Source organism: Paralichthys olivaceus, chromosome 7 (genome assembly GCF_024713975.1).
Source record: "Paralichthys olivaceus isolate ysfri-2021 chromosome 7, ASM2471397v2, whole genome shotgun sequence".
NCBI lineage: Eukaryota > Metazoa > Chordata > Actinopteri > Pleuronectiformes > Paralichthyidae > Paralichthys > Paralichthys olivaceus.
In genome coordinates this window covers 25,628,564-25,650,953 of record NC_091099.1, presented here as the reverse complement: position 1 = coordinate 25,650,953, position 22,390 = coordinate 25,628,564, and the positions used below count along the sequence as shown (strand labels likewise).

At 41.0% G+C, this 22,390-nt stretch overlaps 2 protein-coding genes across 2 annotated transcripts; one reads left to right on the top strand and one right to left on the bottom strand.

Moving 5' to 3' along the window:
* The first annotated feature begins 1,335 nt into the window (after positions 1 to 1,335).
* Positions 1,336 to 8,010, top strand: LOC109624096 (transmembrane emp24 domain-containing protein 6-like). Its single transcript, XM_069528919.1, has 5 exons — positions 1,336 to 1,847; positions 3,418 to 4,941; positions 5,981 to 6,107; positions 6,185 to 6,339; positions 7,740 to 8,010. Exons 2-5 carry the CDS (start codon positions 4,702 to 4,704, stop codon positions 7,959 to 7,961), a joined length of 744 nt encoding a protein of 247 aa, XP_069385020.1. The 5' UTR covers positions 1,336 to 1,847; positions 3,418 to 4,701; the 3' UTR covers positions 7,962 to 8,010.
* A 9,673-nt stretch (positions 8,011 to 17,683) lies between these two features.
* On the bottom strand, positions 17,684 to 21,082 carry LOC138410784 (putative golgin subfamily A member 6-like protein 19). The gene is made up of 2 exons (XM_069527922.1): positions 20,876 to 21,082; positions 17,684 to 19,060 (listed from the first exon to the last, which is right to left on the bottom strand). The coding sequence occupies exons 1-2, from the start codon at positions 20,945 to 20,947 to the stop codon at positions 18,260 to 18,262; spliced, it is 873 nt and encodes a 290-aa protein (XP_069384023.1). The 5' UTR covers positions 20,948 to 21,082; the 3' UTR covers positions 17,684 to 18,259.
* Positions 21,083 to 22,390: the final 1,308 nt, after the last annotated feature.

The following is a 22,390-nucleotide window of genomic DNA, read 5'->3' as shown; positions in this document are numbered from 1 at the left end:
GGGCGGTCTTGTGTGTGACAGTCCCCAGGACATGGCCGTCGAGAGCTCACGCAGAAACCGGGGCTGACAAAGGAACCCGCTCGAGCCCCAACTGCTGTACCAGCCCCTCGTCGATGATGCAGGCGTCTGCCCCAGAGTCTATTAAAACGGCCAGGGTCCGAGGACCATTGGAGAGAAGCAGGCGGGCAGGAAGTCGTGGCCTAAGAGGAGACTGCATCGTAGTAGGGCTCACCAGTACCACCTCGATTACGGGTGAGCCTGGTCTTTTGCTGGGCAGGTCAGTCTGTAATGTCCAGCCTTGCCGCAGTACAAACAGAGGTTTCTCTGCCTGCGTCGTTCGCGTTCCTCTGGCGTGAGAGAAGCACGGCCCAGCTGCATTGGCTCAGGCTCCGCCGGTGGGCTCTCAAAGGAGTGGCTGGCTCCCCCTCTGGTCTGGAAAATCGGCTGGCGATGAGAGGGACCCTGGCGTCTCTCCCGACGACGTGCCTGAAAACGCAGGTCAATCTAGATTGCCAACCCGATGACCCCGTCCAAAGTCGGAGGAACTGTGTGGGAGACCAGTCTGTCCTTGACGTAGTCTGCCAGTCCATGAAGGAAAGCGTCTACCAGGGCCTCAGAGTTCCACCTGCTTTGGCGGGCCTTGGTGCAGAAATCGATAGAATAATCCGCCACCGTGCGGTCTCCCTGCCGCATGCCCATGAGTCCTCGTGCAGTCTGTGATCTGGCGGCCCCCAAGCCAAAAACCTTGCGCAGCTCCTCTGCAAACGACTGGAAAGAGGAGCAGGCTGGAGACTGACTCTCCCACTCAGCGGTTCGCCACAGGCGAGCTCTACCTGTGAGATGGTTGATGGTGAACGCAACTTTTGCCTGTTCAGAGGCAAAAGTGCGAGGCTGGAGGGAGAACAGCAAGGAACAGTTTGTCAGGAAGGGGTTACAGGTCTCTGGGTCACCATCATAGCGCTCAGGGGTGCCCACCCAGGGCTCAGGAGAACCATGGGGAGGTGGTGGAGGAGCCGGCACCAGTGGTGGAGCTTCTGGTGCGGGTGGAGAAGGATTCATGAGCAGCGCCGTTATCTGTTGCACATGTGCAGTTAAAGTCGCTAGCGCCTGTGCATTAGTCTCTGCTGCCTGCCTGGCTTCCATGGTGGCAGTAGACATCATGGCCTCATGCTGCTGGAGGACGCCCTCAATACTTTCGAGGGGACTCAGTTGAGAGGGATTGAGTGCTGGGTCCATTCTAGGCCAGATTGTACTATCACAAATCAGGACGGGACCCAAATGCAGTACAAAAGAGTTCTTTAATTATTCCAATGACTAAGGGCCACCCGTGGCGGCCGGCAGAAACACAGTCTATTTTAATCAGCAGGTTAAGCAGGTAAACAGCAGACCAGAGGATGTGAGCTGGAGAGGTGATGCTGATCAGGTGGGTCTTCTGGTTGAGCAGGAACAGGCCAAGTGCCACAGGCAGACGAGGAACAGAAAACCAGCAGGCAAACTCGTGGTCGGGGACAGAAGGCTGGTGGATTTACCGGGGCAGAGACGAGAGGCGATGTCGGAGGCAAGTCGGGTCGATACCAGGGAAGCAATCCGGGAACAAGTGCTGGAGAGTCAGGCATGGGAACGAAGACAATCTGGCAAAGAGTGAGTGGAGTGAGGCTGCTTAAATACTGGCTTGATTGGAGATGGTGAGCAGGTGAAAGCTGTTAGACTGATGAGGGGTGTGGCTGAGCAGCAGAGCAGGGGAGGAGCAGAGCAGACTGTGACACTGTTAGTAAAAACGCACAGCAACAGTTTCAGTTTCTTCAGTTAGCTGCATCTGACAGGACAGCATCGACGTCCACCTTCAGGTAAACTCTCTTTAGAAGTGTGATATTATTTAGAAAATCACTGTATGGATTGTGTAATATATTATATTAATGAGGATATAGTAATTTATAATATGTACTGTTGACCTAAGAATATATCTCTAAATCACATTTGGATGCAGAACAGAATTGAAATGTTGAAAATAGAAATAATTGATATATAACTCACCGAAATGAATTACACTTCTATAATTTAATTTTCTTATTTTATGTTGTATGTAATGTCTAGTTGTTCTGTTCTACCACCTCCACAAGCTCCAATTAAAATTACTGTAATGCGACGGCTATGTTTCTTACATAATGTGGTTTTTCATTTCAACACATTGTCATTTTTTACTTCCACATGCATGTTTGCCTGACAAAGACCTCACATCAATGACACATTTTGTGGGAATGCAAATTTCAGTGTGTGGGCATAAGGGTGAAGTTTTAGATTTGTAAGTATCTGAGACAAATTATCATAATTTTTTATAGAATCTAATTCTCTATTTTAATCAGCATTCATTTTTGTCAATAGAGACAAACACTGAATGATATTGATTATATACATCTTTACTGCACTGCCGTCTTTGAATGTTGAAAATATTTTAAATCTTTGTAGAGATGTTTGAAGGTTTTTTCCCAGTCATGATCCTTGCCAGAAATCTTGCCCACGGGCAGCCAGCAACATTTCCTAGTTTGAGGGTAAAGCAGTAATGTCTTTATGCTGAGCGTTATAGCACAGGGCAAAGAAAGTCTACACGACCCTGGACTGAAATCAATCTAAATGAGCATATCAACATTTTCCCTTTCCTTTGTTATCTGAGGTGTGGCGGCTGGACAGTAACAAGACTATTGGCAGTGAGACAATTATTATTTTCAAATAGTAAATCAAACTGAAACAGATAAATGAGGGGGAGATGCCCTCCACCCATCTTCACTGTAAAGACAGTGTCAGCTATAAGAAAGAACAACAATACAAATACACACAATGTTGAACACTTTCAATTTTACCTTGAAACCCACAGTGATCAAGTACGACAAAAAATTATGTAAACTCACTCGGCCTGTTTGGAATATGGAATGTAAACGGTGCGCTCTTTGGACACTTTTGGGAAGCCAGGGAGTTTTTGTGAAAACCCCGCCCATTGTGGCCTTCAGGAGGTTGCGCTGTGTTACTCTGTGATGTCCTGATTGGCAGCAGATCATACTTTTAATATCACGATGAAACAAGTTAGACTGCAGTCAGGATGCCAAACATATAAGCAGTACACACTATATTTACAGTATAAAACCACATTAGATATGAACAAACATTTCTTAAAACTCAATCTAATATACTTGGTATCTTTGAAAATTCTTTGGGAAATGTAAATGTGTACATTTATCTGTAAATGTATAGACAAATTGTATATGTATAGAAAAATTTGAATGTGTAGACAAATTATAAATGTATAGACAAATGTAAATTTTTACATAAATCTGTAAATGTTAACAGAGTGCTTTAGCTCTTTCCCATTTAATCAGTTGATTGATTTGATTAAACTTCTCATTTATTTATACAGCCTCACAGTATTTTTTTTTTCAGCTTGACATGGAGCACATTGGTAAAATCTTGGGCTTATGCAAGGGCATCTCCTGGATAGCTCCTGACGCAAAATGCAAAAGGAAGCAGTGTCGGCAGCTCGCAGAGAGAGTCGATGATCTAGAACAGTTGGTTGAGGCCATCAAGCAAAGAGGGCCAGGCCAGATCTCCCCAAATGTGAAAAAAGCCCTTTGGAAACTCTCCAGGACTCTGACTGCAGGTCATGAGTTGGTGAAGAAATGTGCCACGACCAAATATGTGAATCTGGTGAAGCGTGGAAGTGAGTTCAACACTGTGAACGAAGGCCTGAGAGACACCTATCACATCCTCGCTGGAGCTGCAGAGGTTGATCCATGTGGCATGAAGAGTAGGATGTTCCAAGTTTTTGCATTGGATGATGATGATGACGACGACTCGGATGATGGATTGGGGCACTTTGGTGCCCTGGCCCCTGCGCGTTCTTCTCCTGCTGCAGCTCCTTCTCTGCATCATGCTGTAGCAGCCCCCAGGCTGCATCGCGCCATTGCTTATGCTGCTATGGAGGTGCGCAAAGACATTGTGCGTTATACAGGGTCCAACTTTCCTGCTAAGTGATTTGAGCAGGTTCTGTATGTTGGATCTGCATCATCTCATTTATCATTTTTATCAGCATTAATGCTGGTTGTGTTTTACATCCTCACACATGCTTGTCCTCAAGCTCTTACTTGCTCTCTTGAAAGTGACGAAAGTGTATGTTACTGAAATGTAAAAACTATATACCCTCTTAAATGTAATCATGTTGATTATGATGGCTGCCTGCACAGAGTCAACATGAAACATGAACTCCTCTGAATTTTAGCAAACTACATTTTGTTTGTCCATGTACCTTGGTTGCAGATAAAATCTATTCTGTGGTTTCTCTTTGGAGAACACTTGTGATTAATTAATGAATTTGTGATAAACGATTGTTGTTTTTTTTGCTTCCTATACGTAAGAAAGAACTTAAGAAGAAAATGACATGAGTGTAAACAGTGGATAGGTGTAACATTGTTATTTCCCTTGTTACTAAACCCAAATAAATGACTGTAAACACTTTCTGACTTCATGTGTGGCTCTGAGCTGAAGATTCAAATCTTACAAATGTGTAGTTTCTTTTTAAATAAAGTTCACTAACTAAGCACTGAGTGAGCCTCATGAACGGGTGAATTTAGACTGATATGTTATCAAACGTACAGTGTTGGGACTAAGAGATTGTAATCGTGGTTAATAATTTCCTTCACTTGAGAAAAGAGAATGCAGCGTCCCTCTCCTCCTCAGACTGCAGCCATGCTGCTGAACACTCTGGTCATGGTGATACTGAGCTCTCACTGCATCTGGGCCAGAAAGTCTGAGCCCTCCCTCAGCGAGGGGGACACTGTCGGTTTGTTCAGGGGGTCAGACAAATATGACTTTGCCATCGAGGTTTCTGCCGCGGGGATGGAGTGTTTCTGGCACTTTGCCCACCAGAGTGGAAGCTTCTACTTCACATACATGGTGAGGATTTTCACAGTAAACAGGGTTTCATCTTGTCTGCAGAGATACATACGTCTGTAATCTTATGTGCTACCATAAAATAAATTCACAACAGGAGGTGAGCCTGAGCATTTGTGAAATTTAGGATTGACTCTCAAGGTGACTAAGGTGACTTCTAAACATGTGATTGTTACCCTGTTACCAGATAAGAGCTTAACGTATGTTTGTATAGTACTTTATTATTTAAATAACAGACCCGACTTCTCACTCTCTTATGTGGATGATGGAGTTAATCTTATTGGGTTAAAAAAACAAGGCTTTTGTCAAGTTAGTAAAAAATAAACTGTAAAACTGCAGCTCTGTTGTTATAGTCTGATCACAACTGTAAGTTTTCAAGTTGATCTTCTGCATTTTCAACTGTTCAGACAGGAGAAACATTCATTTAAAGGTTTGTGACTTTTAATGCAGCAAAAGAAATCAGTGTTTTGGATCAGGATTTGTCATTCAAACAATGGAGCATATTAAATGACTTACATCATGAGGGCAACTAGTTATTTTTGTTAAATCTCAGCAGGTAAAGTGCACGTTAACTATGTGAGTGTCTTGGTTCAATGTTGAAAGTTCAAACCATTGTTGCAGCTTTAAATAAAGTGGTACAAATTGTGCTTTCGTTGATATTTTCTAGGTTATGGGGTTTGTGTTGGAGCCAGGCTTCATTTCAAGGATGATTTGGTATCTTGAGTTGATCGTTGTTTAGCTCTGACAGACTGGTTGTTACAATGTAAATAATAATAGTGATACTAAGATGTAACTGTGTTATTAATGATAACATCCCCAGTTAATAGTAACACCAATAGTAATGATAATACTGATGGATCCTGCAGCTCTGAGTCAGACATACCTGCAGAATGAGAGGGAGAGGAAAAACGTTTTTTGATAAAAATGTGATAAAAATTCATGGCAGCCCAGGTGGAGATTTGTGCTCAAACTAACAACAACAGACATGTGAGTTTGTCCCTGCAGGTGTTCATACGTTCTGAATGTATGTCTGAACTCACAGGTACAGTGGGTAACAGGGATGGCCAACAATCACCAACTGTTTGTGACGATCAACTCACCACAGGGCGTTCTGGTGGCTTCACAGAACGACGCCGTTGGTCAATTCAATTTCCAGACTGAGCTGACAGGTAGGATCAATCTCCACCACCCATTATATGCTCTACTGTATAGGTCCTCTGAGGTAACTGCAGTCTCCTCCTGACAGGTTTTTACCGAATGTGTCTTGGGAACCACAACAACCAATTTGGAGGAATCAGGGTCTTTCTGAGCTTTGGTGTCATCTACGAAGGATGGGAGGAGTCAAAGAGAGAGATGGAGGAAGGACGCAAAGTCCTCAACAGCACTCTGACTGGTATTGAGGTAAGAGTCTCAATTCAAGTCTTTGGGTATTTTGGGCTTAATTGTGCTTTGCTTTGTACAATGACAGTCTGAGATTTACAGTCCCTAGTGACAGCCAACACAAAAGTGAAAAAGCAACACCAATAGTTTCAACGCAGGTGGCAACATTAAACTGTATCATATGCTTCAAAACTTGAACTCTTTATATTGGTTCAGTGCTTTAGAGAGATCCTGAGCACATGTTGAGGAAATACTCAAATCCTTTACTACTTGTGTCAGTGGCAGCTGGTGACACAAGTTATGGGGGTTGCTTCTTTAAACTGCTGAGCAATGCTAAGCCTGCAGCAAAAATGTAGCCTTATTGGGCCTCATTCACTAATATGTGCGCCGAAATGTTCTTAGTGTCTGCACAAAATAAGTGCAAGTCTGATTAATGACGCGTGCAAAACAGCTAATTTTGTTCTCACCACCTTGCATATGTTTATGAATCAGAATCATTCTAAATTGACAGACACGTGTCTGCTGTCTGCAATTAGTATCTGCCAACATGAATCCTGCTTTTTATTTCAGACAATAGAAAGTAAATGTCACGCAGGGTTGTAAGTGCAGTGTGTTCCAATGCAAGGAGGAAATATAAAGATTAAGATTAAGTGTTTCAATGCAAGAAGGAAATACAAAGATTGGCACTCACAGAGCACATCATTACTTTCTCTTGTCTTTATTTGGTCTCTTCGTATTTGCACATTTTAGTTGTATATATCGATATGGAAGTTTGTGTCGGCAGTAAAGCTGAATTGAATCGATGAAACAATAGAATGGTTAGCAATCAGTAGGTCACTTGTGTAAAGCAGGTAGTGGTGAATGAAGTTTGTGTGGAAGGCAGACAAAAAGAAAAAAAACATGCTGCCATCGGGGAGAGCCAACCTCCCCCAGAGAGAGCGAGGCATGGATGAGACAAGGCTTTGAAGGGCGGGTCAGACAGGGCCCAGGAGTTCTCTGATCCAGTGGACGTCACCTACAGCTCAGAGGAATAAAGCACAGGTACACCTAGTGACCAGGTGAGGGTGGAGAGGGTCGTCACAATGACTGCTCCACCAATCTAGTTTTATTTTGTAGGATTTTCTTAATTGGTGAAATGTTTAATATTCTGAGGTCTGAAGAGGTAAATGAATGAATCAGTCTCTGAGCATTTTGTAGAGGAAATCTCTGCTGACGGCTCAGAGATCTGACTTGGTGGGCTGCTGCTTTATTGTAAGAGACAAGACAAATTATAAATATTTTTAGCCAATCTAATGGTTAAGTTATCCAAAGGAATTCTGTTTCTGTGTTGATGAACCTTTAAGTTTTCAGTTGTGTATGTGTCGCACTAAATATCACAGTTATATATGATATTTAACTAATAAATACACTGTCTGTTTCAGGCGAGTGTACAGAGGCTCCAGAATCAGATCTTTCACATGTGGCATCATTACAATTTTGCTCGCATGAGAAAAGGGAAGGATCACTACCTCCTCCTGTCCAACCTCAGCTACGTCAACTGGTGGTCGGCAACCCAAAGCGTCGTCATCCTCCTGTCTGGATACCTGCAGCTCCTTGTCCTCAAGAGACTCTTCCACACAGACAGCAGCAGGCCGAGATGCTGAGAGCAGAACATGCACATGCCGGGAGTGCTGCTTAAAACCCCTGCGATGATTTTCCCTTATCAAATATTTATTAAAAAACATTTACATGGAAAATGGTGTGTATACATTTCTTGAGAGAGAGTTGGACTGAAGCTTTCTGCAGGGTCAGACAGGCAGGGTGGATGCTGTGAGTGAGATAAAAAAGTGAAGTGTCTGTGTTCATATTGAAATGTGTCTGTGTGGGTTGCGCCCTGACCAAACCCCCACCCCACCACCCCGGGTGTTTGAATGTATTGTTCTGTGTCTGGAACATATAGTCTATATGTATAGGTGTGGCTGCATCATTTCTGTGCTGGAGAGGAAATGGTGTGGTAAGGGTGCTTGTCAGTCAGCTGAGTTCTTCGAACAAAGGATAAACAGAATTCAACCAGAGTGCAGCAAAGGTCACGACTGAGTCCAAGTGACCTCCGGATCTACTTCTGCAAGACATGAATGGACAAAGGACTCACATGCTGAGTGGGTGTGTGCACATGCTATACGGATAAAGTTGATTGCTGCCAGGACACTTGGGCACTGCCACACACACTCCGTCACCTGAACATACAGACACCACTCACTCCTCAAAGAGTTAAAAGTACACACAGTAATCACATCACATTAACATCAAACCTCAGACAGCACAAGATCTGGCAACCCAGATCTGGCTCCAATGTTACTTGGAGAAACCTCAGGTAGAACTTTACTTTATCTAGAATTTAAACAAGCCCTTAATTGTACCTTCAAACAGATACTGCCTCCAGGGCCTGCATGGGCAATGGGTTACTGAGAGTGACTTTAGTGAAAAAAGGTAAAACACATCTTCCTTCACAAGCTGCCCTTGTTACCCTGAACCAAATTCTTTAAGACTAAACTTCTGAATGCTGCCTGCATACAGCAGCTCTAAAGAAGACAAGAGTCTATGTGTGTGTGTCTGCAGTAAGTGAGGCAAAAAGGATGGGGCTCCCATCAAACAGGAAAAATTGGATGTATACATCACAGCCTGCTTAGTGTCATCTTAGACAATATTCAATAATATGCATGTTGTTTCTGTAAATTACAAGGCCCTTGAATAGAAGTCATACTTAATATGTGTCTGAAGGCTTCTTTTAAAGAAGTCCCTCAGACTGTTGACAAAGGCAGACTCATTAAATGTATTCATGTAGCTGATGATTTTATTCAAGTAAAGATACAAGTGAGGCAGCTTGGGGTTCACTGTTTTGCCTGAGGACACTTTGGCACTTGAGGAGGAGACAGGAAACGAACTACCAACTCTGAGACCAGTGGACAGCCTGCTCAATCTCAGGAGACACAGCTGCCCAACCACTCCCTGTGTGTTTTTGTGGAAATCTTTGGCATGACTTGAAGGCCAGCTGCAGAGGACCTGAGGGATCTAATGGATATGATTATAATTATTATCAAAAACTAACAAACTAATATAAACTAGATATGAAAAAACATTCCGTCAGCTGCTGCAAATAAATCAAATACTTGTTATCAAAATGATAACTGCTGTATTCAATTCAGTTTTATTTGCATAGTACCAAAGCACAACATGCATTATCTCAATGTATTGTGTGCTCATTAAACCAAAACAAAGTGGCTCTGCCACTCAGGGCATTTAATTGCATTTCGCTCCATCCCAGGAGAGGAATCCCTCACACGTGGCTCCCTCTGAGGTTTCTAGGTTTTTTCCCTCCTGTGGGGATTTAGGTAGTTTTACCTTACTCTTGTTTAGTGTTAAGGGCAGAGGATGTCACACCTTGTTAAGCCCAATGAGACAAACAATTTGTGAATATGGGCTCTACAAATACAATTTGATTGATTGATTGATAGAGCAGTAGGCCTATAGTGTTTTTTCTGTTTCTGTAATTCTGTGAAACAAATAATCTGTGCCCCCCACTGTTCAACACAAGGAAATGTGTTCCCTTACTGTTGAGGAATTATTGTATATCCTCACACATTACTGTATATGCCACTATTATGTATATATAGAGTATATTACATTATATCTGTACACCATTAAGAGAAGTGTGTCTGTCTCCCTTCTCTCTCTAAGCAGTACCCAAGGTCAGGTTGTAGATAAAGGACCAACCAACAGTACATTGTAGTGTCTACACTTAGAGACTTTCATATCTAACTCAGATGTCCCAGACAGAGAGACACCAACTTCCACTCTTTTGTGTTTTCCACCAGTGTCCAGACGTGAGGACACAATGTGGTTTAGGAATGCATATTTAGATTGAACTATCTAACAGGATGTGAACACCTACATGTAACATATAGAGAATTACATACATTCAAATCTTCTGGTTAAGACATCAGCTGCTGAGTTCTTCTTTCACCAGCTTCCAGACAACTTCCATAACACTTACAAGTAGATCTAGAAATCCACCACAGTCATGGAAGAGAAGCTTCTGTATCTTGTTTTTCCCCATCCAGTCTAGCTTCACCAGCATGTTGCCAAAGTTTTTCACTTTATATTATCTTTTTGTGGCCCACAGTGCACACAGAATGTCAAACATTAAACATTTTAACATCTTACATTTATTCAACATACTCAAGGTAAATTTACAAACCGGAAAAAATCAGAAGGCGTTTCAAACACACGGAAGAACACTAGGCTTCTTAAGGAATGGACTCAGGACTCATACATACACAGAGCTTTGTGAAAAACAAGGTGTTACTGTCACCTTCTCTCAGCTCTTGTAAACTTAACAAAATGCTAACAAGTTATTATGATCATGTTGGAAAACAGTTTGTGGAATTTCCATGGCAGCTGCTTTTCTGTTTTTTTAATTCCACATCTGACTGATGTTCTGGTTGGTTACTTACCACCATACCTGCAGAAAAATGTAATCAGATACCATCCTTTTCATAGTTTGTGTAATAGCTTGATTTAACTTGTTAGTTTCATACTTATAGACATTCAGGAACTTAAAAAATACTCTGTTGTGTTCAGAAGTGGTCAGAAAGGTGAGACAAATTTAAGAGTGGCTCCTCTCACATTACTCTAAACCTGAAAGGCAGGTTTATCAAACACGGCATCACAGCCGATGACGGTAAAACTAAACAATACTTTCGTTTTTAAATCATCCACACTTGAACCCAGACAGACAGCTCGTCAACATCCACTGAAAGGTAAATCGATTTATTTTGGTATGGTCTCTGAACAAACTGCTCTGCTCTGATTTGAGATTTTGTAAAAACATTCAGACTTTGCATGGACTAAAAAAAATAAAAACTGATTTGGCTGACTGATTTGTCAGCTTTGTGACAATCCATATTTCAGATAATCCAAGTGGTTTCATAAAGTTTCTTTTGCTTAAGAGGAAGGATCATTTTCTCAAATCCAGAGTGAACATTTGAAAGATGGGTTCAGTCAATCTTCAAACTATATTCAAGTGCCCATGTGAACACTGAATCAGGTTTTGCTTAGTTTAATCATCTCTTCCTCATTCTATGAAAAAAAACATGCCAAACTTTATGTACAGCTAACAAAGCTCCAATGTGTGGAAAATAAAATCAGTATTACAGCAGTTTCAGACAGCGGCAGATGTCATGTTGACTGTGCCAACATATGTATCGTAGCAGTATTTTTTAATGTTCTTGGTCTTTATCACAGTATGACAGCGTAGCTTTATCATGGTCAGAGTTGACAGAAACAATGATAACAGATTCAGACACTATGATATGACAACATTCCAGGGCTTTGACAGGAATGTTGTTGATGCGTTTCACTGTTCGTATCAAGTACGTCAGTTGTCGAGAACACGGTAGCTTTGAACATGGTACGACTTTTATGCACTGTTTGCTTCAGTGTATTGTTATGGAATTTTCATAGACACTGACTCTTGTCCTCTCTGGGGCATAGTGCAGCAGGCCGTTGTGTTTGGGAAGTGCGAGAGCTTGGCAAAGGTCAAAGGCTTCACCCCCTAGACATCACAGATATGACACTGCGTAACCCATAGATTAAATGATCTGTTGAGGTTTAAAGTGTGATTGCAGGAAAGCAGACTTCAGAATATGAGAGAGCATCATGCACATATGTTGTATGGATGAATTCTAATTTTCTCCTTGGCCAAGCTGCAATATATATTTCAGCAGAAGACGTTAAAAGACTCCTGAACGCTTTCTTCATTGATGAGTTGACCATTGATCAGCAGATTTTCCACAACACAACAGCCTGTTGCACAATGCCCCAGAGAGGACAAGAGACAGTGTCTAGGAAAATTCCATAACATGTACTGCTGTAGTTGAATTAGTATCCGCCCCCAAAATCTTGCAATTTAACTTGAGCACACTCTGAAGATTTGTATATGCGGAGGAATTATACTTCATTCACTGACCAAGCACAGCTGTATGCAGCTGTATGTTTCCAACTTCATCATATCAAACATTAGGGTTAAGTGTTATGGTTATGAATGACAAAGACCAGGGATCATATCCAGAGTCCCCTCTGCAGTTAAGGCAACAGGAGCACTTTGGTCAAGGTTGGGAAAGATTGTAGTATTGTTTAAATTGGAAAAAAAACACACCATCACCATTAACCTTTTCAATATCATACACTGATCTCTGACCTCAACCAAGAAGTAATATATCAAGGATATAAAAGTATATAAAAATATATCAAGTATACATTTCCTGTAGAGTTCATCAATTCACCAGATTTTGTTCATTTCGTTCAAAGCTCAGGTCAGTTGAATTTGTTTAACCAATGTTGTTTTGTAAACTAAATTCAGTTGTTGTATTGTAGTAGTAAAGTTCTCTTCACTGAGGTATCCTTATATATAATTTCAAGCTAGCTGCCTATCTGTCTCTACAGCTGATCATGGAAGAGCTAGAGCTTCTATCTTCTATCTTCTCTGTATGCAAAAGCATCTATGGAATGGTTGAAAATATGAAGACCAACAAGGAGCGCTGTCAACGAGTCGCCCAAAGAGTCAAAGCCATTGAGGAAGTGGTTCTGACAATCCAACAAAGGGGGCCGGGCCAAATGTCTTCCGCTTTGGTCAATGCTCTGAATAACCTCTGTGTCACTCTGAATTCAGCCAAAGGGCTGATAATGAAATACTCTCGAACTAAGGCTTTCAAGAGCTTCCTGAGGTCCAATAGCCATGAAGAACAGCTCTGTAAGATCAACGAAAGACTCACGGATAATTTCCAGGTCCTGTCCGGGGCTCTGCAGGTCGAACATGGGAACATGCTGTGCAAAGTCTATGACTCTGTTTCAGGAATGAGACACAATGAGCGACCTCTGACTAGCCCCACAGCTCTGAGGCCTCCCCCCATGCCTACAGCACCCATACCTCTTACCTTGCCTATAGCTCACCCCAAACCATTTATATATCACTCAATGCCAGTGTGTCACCCCACAACTCCAATGCACAGCTTTGCAGGCCCCAGGCCAGTGATCATTCCCCCAGCTACCCAGCCTACTCAAAGCATCATGACCACCATGCAAGTGTCTCTCCCCACAAACCCCATGTGTTTTCGTGGAACCATGGCCCCTATCCCTCTCTCCACCAGTTTTGTCCCCCAGTGTGTCCCTGCTACAATGTCCTCCTTCAATGTCTCCCCAACCACAGCTCCCATGGCCCCAATGCCTCTCATTAGACCCGTTGCCTTCATGACAGTTTCACCACAAAATATATCCATTGTAAAAACTTGTTTGCGTTAAAACAAGAGAAACATGTTCTTTGATGCATGAGTAAAAAGAATAAAGGAAAAAGACTTGATCTCTGCAAAATTAGACACGTTTATGATATTTTACCCTGCACATTTGCCACATCTGGCATTCTGGGGTGTTGCTCTTGTCTGTATGCATGAAATGTGACATTGGTAGTTTTTTTAAAGAGTGGAAAAGATGAAGACCTAAATGCTGCATGGATCGCTGCTGTTAAAAAGAAATGTTCTGACAAGCACATTGGGTTGGGGTTATGTTTGAAAAGAACTATTTCAAACTACTTGGTACAGCTTTGTGTACAAAAGCCAAAAGTGTTTCTTCCAAAAATGCTGCAGATAAATCCTGAAAATGTATTGTATAGAATCCAGGTCTGTCCAGACCAATAGTACACTAGATTCAGGTCTCGGTCCCAACTGGACTTTTTAAGGAAATTTTCCCCCTGATTGACAGTTCCATATTAAATCAGATTAATATGTCGTTGTTAACCGGCTACGTACCACAAGCTTTTATGGTAGCAGTTATTAAACCTCTGCTTAAAAAGCCTACACTTGATCCAGAGGCTTTAGCTAATTACCGACTCATATCAAACCTGCCCTTCATTTCTAAAATCCTAGAAAAAGCTGTTGCTAATCAGCTGTGTGGTTACTTAGATAGTAACGGTTTGCTGGACAATTTTCAGTCAGGATTTAGAATCCATCACAGCACAGAAACAGCACTATTGAAAGTCACTAATGACCTTTTTCTGATGGACTTGTCTCTGTACTCGTCCTGTTGGATCTTAGTGCAGCATTTCACACCATAGATCACAAGATCTTGTTACAGAGACTAGAACAACATATAGGGATCAGAGGAACTGCACTAGACTGGTTTTCTGTCCTTGGACCAATTCTCTTCACCTTATATATGCTCCCCTTAGGCAACATCATGAGAAAGCACCATGTCCACCACCATTGTTACGCAGATGACACCCAGCTGTTACATTTCTCTGAAGCATGATGAATCTAATCACTTAGTTAAACTTCAGGAATGTCTCCAGAACATCAAGGCCTGGAAGACCCAAAACTTCCTACTTCTAAATTCAGACAAAACTGAGGTCGTTGTAATCGGCCCTAAACATCTTAGAGAATCACTGTCTGAACAGATACTCACCTTGGATGGTGTCAGTCTGGCCTCCAGCTCCACTGTGAGGAACCTTGGAGTTATGTTTGACCAGGACGTGTCATTTAACAAACACATAAAACAAGTCTCTAGGACAGCTTTCTTCCACCTGCACAATATTCACAAAATTAGAAACATCCTGCCTAACAAAGATGCTGAAAGACTAGTCCACGCATTCGTTACGTCTAGATTAGATTACTGGAACTCTTTATTATCAGGATGTCCCAGGAAATTGGTAAAAAGTCTCCAGTTGGTCCAAAATGCTGCAGCACGAATGCTGACAGGAACAAGAAGGAGAGATCATATCACTCCTGTCTTAGCTTCTCTACATTGGCTCCCTGTAAAATTCAGAATAGAATTCAAGATCCTGCTCCTCACATTTAAAGCCCTTAACAATCAAGCCCCTTCATATATCAAAATAGATCACTTCATTCACAAAACACAGGCTCTCTTGTGGTTCCAAGAAACTGTAAGAGTAGAACAGGAGGTAGAGCATTCAGCTACCAAGCTCCTCTCCTGTGGAACCAGCTCCCACTCTGGGTTCAGGAGGCAGACACTGTCCCAGCATTTAAAGTAAAACTTAAAACGTTCCTCTTTGATAAAGCCTATAGTTAGTTCTGGATCAGGTGAGTCCTGAACCATCCCTTAGTTATTCTGCTATAGGTCTAGACTGCTGGGGGAACTCCCATCATCCACTGAGCACTTCTCCACTTCTCTCTGTCTCTCTGCCCCCCCACACTCATTTATTTATTTCAATACATGTCAATGACTATTTCACTTTGTACTCCCATAGTCTCTCTCTCTCTTTTTTCTCTCTCAACAACTTCTCCTATTACTAATTACAATATTGCAGTAATTCATTATGATATCAAATGTGTCTGTTATCCACAGTAATTAATAGTCTTTACACTGTTGTTCCATTTTTAACTAATCAGATCTGATACCTGATGGCGCCCAAGTGTCCCTGGTCTTTCTGTCACCTACTTCCCCCTCCCAACTATCTCTCTCTCTTCTCTCCCCTCTTTTCCACCCATCTCTCCTCTCCTCCCCTGTTTTCTTTGCTCACCCCAACCGGTCGAGGCAGATGATCGCCCACATTGAGTCTGGTTCTAGAGGTTTCTCTCTGTTAATGAGAGAGTTTTTCCTCCACAGTCGCCAAAGTGCTGCTCATTGTGGGAACTGTTGGGTTTCTTTATATTTTGATTTTAAGGTCCTGACCTTCTTTGTAAAGTGCCTTGAGATAATGTATATTATGATTTGGCGCTATACAAATAAAATTTAATTGAATTTAATTTAATTCAGTCATGATGAGTCATTGATTTATCATCTAATATACATTGAGAAAACAAAAAAGATTTGAATGTTTTTTTGACAACTAATAACCACAACAAGAATGTTAGTACACACACACACACACACACACAAACACACACACACACACACACACCTGTAGACAGAAGTACTTTCCACAGATTATGATGCAACGTTGTGTTTAAACTTCACTGTTGCAGAAGAAGTGACGCCCCGTTTATGCAGGAACATGAAAATGAATTCAGCAGGTTTTTATAAAGATCTGTTCTAAGTGTGATGATTAGAAAACATCAGAGGAGCAGAGTCACTTGTTGACCAGTGAAGTAATGCGCCTCAGTGCAGTGGTGCTGCCAAAGGAGCCAGACGGGGCCACCTTGATAAGCTGTGAACATACATCTTCTGATGCCTCCGGACACATCTTCAGTGATGGTCCTGGAATCATCAGGTGTTTAAATCAATCACATTTTATTTGTATAGTCCATATTCACAAATCACAATTTGTCTCATAGGGCTTTAACAAGGTGTGACATCCTCTGCCCTTAACCCTCAACAGGAGTAAGGAGAAACGACCAAAAAAAACTTTTAACAGGGGAAAAAAAACACGAGGGATCCCTCTCCCAGGACGGACAGAAGTGCAATAGATGCCATGTGTAATGGAGAACGTCTTTCAACATCATACACCCTCCTCCAGGTGACCCAGCTGATCGGACCCCAGCTTGCGCACAGATGGCTAGCTACTCTGACTCCATGGCTCTCCTCTTTTGAGCCACAGCCATCTTGAGGCTCTCTCTGTCGCATCACTGGTACTACGGATGGCTCTCCTCTTCCTCTCTCCTTTGATGCCCAATCTTATTAGCGAATGGGCTGCGAAACCCCTGCACCCAACTTCCACTGGGAGACACCTTGTTCTCCATCCAGCCTGCTGACGTTGCTGACCAGTCCTGTGCATTGAGAGCTTCCTTTCAAAGGCTTCTTCCAACTGATCTTCCCATGGCACTGTCAGCTCCACCAGCACAGCTTGTTTGGTGGACTCAAACTCAAGGACAATGTCTGGTCGCAGGGTGGTGGCTGCAGTGTGACTGGGTAAAGGCTATAATAAGTGTTTGCCCTATTAAACCTTAGGTGCAGCACACAGTCTAAAGTCAATGAATGTGGATTCAGTGTGCAGAGCACTGACCACTGTCATAGAATTAATGTGGTAGTCTGATTTATGAATTGAATAATTCTTTTCTAAATTACAGCACATTTTCATAATAGTAATAGTCTATGCTAAAGAAGACATGGAAGCAAAATAGACCAAAATTGACCAGTAGATGAAATAACAATGTTTTGACCTGTAATGTCCTGCCATAGTAACTGCATCATTTTGGTTATACGCTCGTCATCTAATATCGATTCATTCTACTAGTTTGCTGTTTGATGATAGATCTTTCACAATGATTTAAATGAACATGAAAAATAAAATAAACTTCAGCGAGAGTGAACGCAGCTGCACGTTCACTTTCATCATATGTAAACTGATTCATTCATTCATCGTAACACAAAAAATATGAACTCCATTCATGGGTTTTATTAAGGGCAGGCAGTGGATGAAATTTGGACACAGATAAAAAGAATGGCTCTCAGTGAAGTACAAGTCAGTTCCCTTCGTTCATATCAAAGAGCTGTTGAAAAAAAAAAAAAAGATTCCAATTATTTTACACTATTCCCCACAATGTTGACAGTAAGTGACAGGTACCATCCACATATGATTTAAAAAATCATACATTTACATATGGCATAATTATATACACAGTATAATAGTCATTAAATAATTTAAGATTATGTCAGAATTCATTCATCAATTCAATATCAATATTTTTTCATCCATCATGAACAGTGAAGAGGATTGTATTATTTATGAGGAACTTGTACCTCATGATAAAGAATCGGAACACAAGAAACCTAAAAATGAGCCAGCTAGACAAGGCTACAGTTAGAGGATATTAACATAACGTTTTCATTTAGAAGGTTGTAAATAGATCATATTCAATAGATCATGTTCAAATGACGAGACGTGTCAGACTGACAGATGCAAAAATAGACAAACAAGAAAAGCATGCCAGGTACACATGTACTAAGCTCTTCTTCACTGCAGGGTACAGTAGTACCCTCTGGTTTGATTGTATAACTGTGATTCCACTCTTTGTAGTATGTCTTCCTGCTCAGCGATCTTGTTCTTCTGTTCTGCCAGATTCTTCTCCTGCATCACCAGCTTTATCTCCTGCTCGTCCAGCTTCTTCTCCTGCTCTGTCAGCATTATCTCCTGCTTGTCCAGCTTCTTCTCCTGCTTTGCCAGCTTTATCTCCTGCTCCTCCACCTTCTTCTCCTGCTCTGTCAGCATTATCTCCTGCTTGTCCAGCTTCTTCTCCTGCTTTGCCAGCTTTATCTCCTGCTCGTCCAGCTTCTTCTCCTGCTTTGCCAGCTTTATCTCCTGCTCGTCCAGCTTCTTCTCCTGCTTTGCCAGCTCTATCTCCTGCTCGTCCAGCTTCTTCTCCTGCTTTGTCAGCTTTATCTTCTGCTCGTCCAGCTTCTTCTCCTGGTAGACATGCAGAGCCACCGAGAGAGTCACAAAGGCATCAGTGAGACTTTTGTTCAGGCTATCAAACTCTGATTTGTAGTCAATGGATTTAACCATCTGATTCAGCTTATGTGTCTCCATGAATTTTGTGACCACTGCAGCAGCTGTTATCATAGTCTTGCTGAGTTTCTCCAAAGCTTCCTTCACATCGTCAGAGAGTGGTTCTGGCATCTCGTGTTGGATGAAAAGCACCAGTTGCTCCAGGGCTTTCATTCTCTGTTTAATATGGGGACATTGCTGATCATTGTTCTTCATCCTGTCATACAGGTTGTAGAAGGTCCAGAAGGGATTAATGACCTCCATGATCAGCTGGTGAGACAGAGGGCAGAAATAATGGAATGGCATTAATACGACATTGTTGAGAGATATATATTTGTAAAGGTAAGTTATATAGTGACTGCTGTTGACTGGAATGAGATGTGGTAATTATAGTCTTTACATTATAAGTTGATAAAAAGTAACCTAGACCAGGGTTCCCAAAAACGTTCACCCTCGGATCTCCAAAATGGTACCAGAGACTTGTGACCTTGTAATCCCCAGAGATGGTCACCTCAGGGGTCATGTTGGGGACAAAGAAAATTGGAAGGCTGATGGCATGCTTTTTATTTATTATTTGAGCACTTTATTTTATCTTTCATCACAATTGTCCCCCAGAGAGTCCCAACCCATAGTTTGGAAACCACTAAGCGGGACTCATATTTTAAACTTAGCTAGAATTTTTAGTCAAAGGTGCTCAGCTGTATGAGCTAACAGGGCAGGAGTTCGGCCATTTTACACCCAACATTCTGCTTCTTTTAAAATATTATGTAGTTTTTAATTAATTACAGCATCGTCTGTTCTAAACCTGCTTTTCCTGTGTCAATACTATGGAATTACTTTTGAATTATTCCTTGTCTTTAGTGAGTTCTCCTCAAACAGTTCTACAATGTACAGTCACTTTTCATTGTTAGTGTGCTGGACGTTGTGTACAAAGCTTTTTGTTAACAGTCTATGATGAAGAGTGAAATTAGAAAACCTTGTGATCATGCTATCTTAAATGACAATTTTATAGTCAATGTTTTTTAGAAAACAAAATTGAATTTGCTTTCACTGTTCATGTGTGAAGCTTATGTGTTAGTTTGAATTATTTACTTGACTGGTGTTCATTTTTCATATATAACATGTCAGCTCTTTCAGAGTTTTAAGCAATAATAAGCAGACCTAAATTCACAACTTTTCCAAATAAAAGCTTTGTAATCTTTGCAGCAACAATATGAGCATTGTGCTTTTACTTTGAAGACAAATTTCCAAACAAGAAGTGTTATTATGAATGTTGTTGCCATGACAGAGATAAGCACCTGTGTGTCGGTGACTCGAAAAAAAAAAACTCTTGTCAACAACTCTTTCCACAGACTGAAGACACACTGCCACGCCCCAATGACTGCTACAGAGCGCTGGTCACCTGTTTATTTAATTGTTGTTAAGATGAACACTTCCCTGGGCTATCAACAATACACATGTGAAGTAGACAGACTTGTGAAATTAATAAATAATCTGCAGTGCTTTTAGAGGAAGTAAAGAACATATGACATTTGTTTTAAACAGTATGTAACAAAACTACAAATGATATGCCTGAATAACACAAAGCAACTAAAATATATCAAGATAGCTGCTATGTTAGGATATGAGATGGATCAGTGAATGGATCAGTGATTAAATATGTATTCACTATGCAGAGTACTTGGCATTAGAGCTTGGCCAATAATCAGGAGAGTAGCTTAGTGCAAATATACTGGTATCTGAATGTTTGCAGATACTTACAGTACAATACAGTGTGAGGTCATTTAGAAACTGTCTTCATTCTTAGTTCTCCAAGAGAATAGATATATAAATATATATAATAGATATAAATATATGTATCTTGATCACAATTCTTTATAGACAGATAAACACAAACAGGACCAAAAAGACAGAGGGAACTTGTGCTGAAATTTTGTGTCTTTGCATGAGAAAAATTATCAACATTGCTTGATTTTGAAACTTTAAACAATGCAGGAAACAGCTTTCTTCTAAACAACATGTTTCAAAAGGTAAAAAATATCAATATAAAAATTAAGATAGAACTCAGAGGAATGTATTACTCACTGTAAAGAGGATGTAGACACAAGCTATCTGTAGTAATCCAGGTGTGTATGAGAGAGAGTATAAAACAGACATTTTATGTTCTTTTATCTTTACAGCAGGTTAGCTGATAAGATATCATCATCCAATGAAAGTCATTTATGTTCCTTGCTCAGAAACTCTTTCAGTTCCCAAATTAGACACAGCAGATGTCCTGCACAAGTGACACTCTGGAGCTCTAACACTCACAGGTATAGGTGACCTGTCTGCAGTTATTGTAGTTTCTGTGACTGCAATACAAGAACTGAGCAGGTTAACCTAGTTATACAGCTCAGATTAACCAAATATACTGTACATTTATTGGTTTACACTAGGTTCATGTGACAGAGACGTTAATTATGAGCAACATTGTCAGAAGCATGAATAAAATTCTCTAAATTATATGAAAAGAAGGATTGATGGTAGAGATGATAATAGTGACAAACAAAGTGAAATGTAATTGACCATCACATATCTAGAAAAGAATAATAATAATAAGTGTAAGGCTAAATATAAACTGTAAATAAGCAGTGAAAATATAAAGTTATTAATGAGTATTTTATTTTTTGGTGTGATGATCAATCAATTAATTTCACAAATCCCAATTTGTCTCACAGGGCTTAACAATGTGTGGCATCTAAGGAATTAAGTAAAAACTACCCCCCTAAAAAAACATTAACAAGGGGAAAAAAATTCAGAGATGTGAGGGATCCCTCTCCCAGGATGGACAGAAGTGCAATTGATGCCACGTGTAGCTGAACACATCAACAAGAGAATCACAAGTGCAAGTCAACCCTAAACTTTTGACTGAGCCCTGCAAAATCACAATGTATACATGTACAGCAACTATAACTCCATTATTTGTTTCAGGTTGGACCAGACAATGTGAGGTTCCTCTTAAAGCGGACGGTGGAACTCAAAATAAAATGAACTAGACATTACATAAAAAAACTAGAGATTGAATTTAAAAAGCAACAACTGAAAATGGTGAAGCTGGAAGTGGAAAACTAGAGGTCCAGGGTCATGGGATCCACACATCAGAGGGTTGTTGGGTGACATGAGGAGCCATCTTCTTCTTTAAAGTTGCACTGTTGTTTAACACTGTGCAGCACAGAACTCATCCTGCAAGCCTGGTCTGGAATACCTATTGTGGCCCTGCATCAGGGTCAGAATAGGGCATCATTAAATAATAATAATAACATTTTCATTTATATAGTGCCTTTCAATAGACCAAAGGATGCTTTACAACGTCCCGTGAAAATGATTTAAAAAACAGTGTTACAATGATTAGTATCACAAAATGCAGTAGTGCTGTTAAAGAATTTACCAAAACAATTTTTTGCAGCACCCTGTTCCAAACTGTGACATAGTGCAGAATCCCTGAAGATCCAGCAGTCATGGACTGAGTCAGGACACTTTGCCTCAATACTGAGAGTCACAGGGATCTCAGAGTGCTGATGAAGAACAGTCAAATGCAAGCATCTTATATAAGAGAACTCA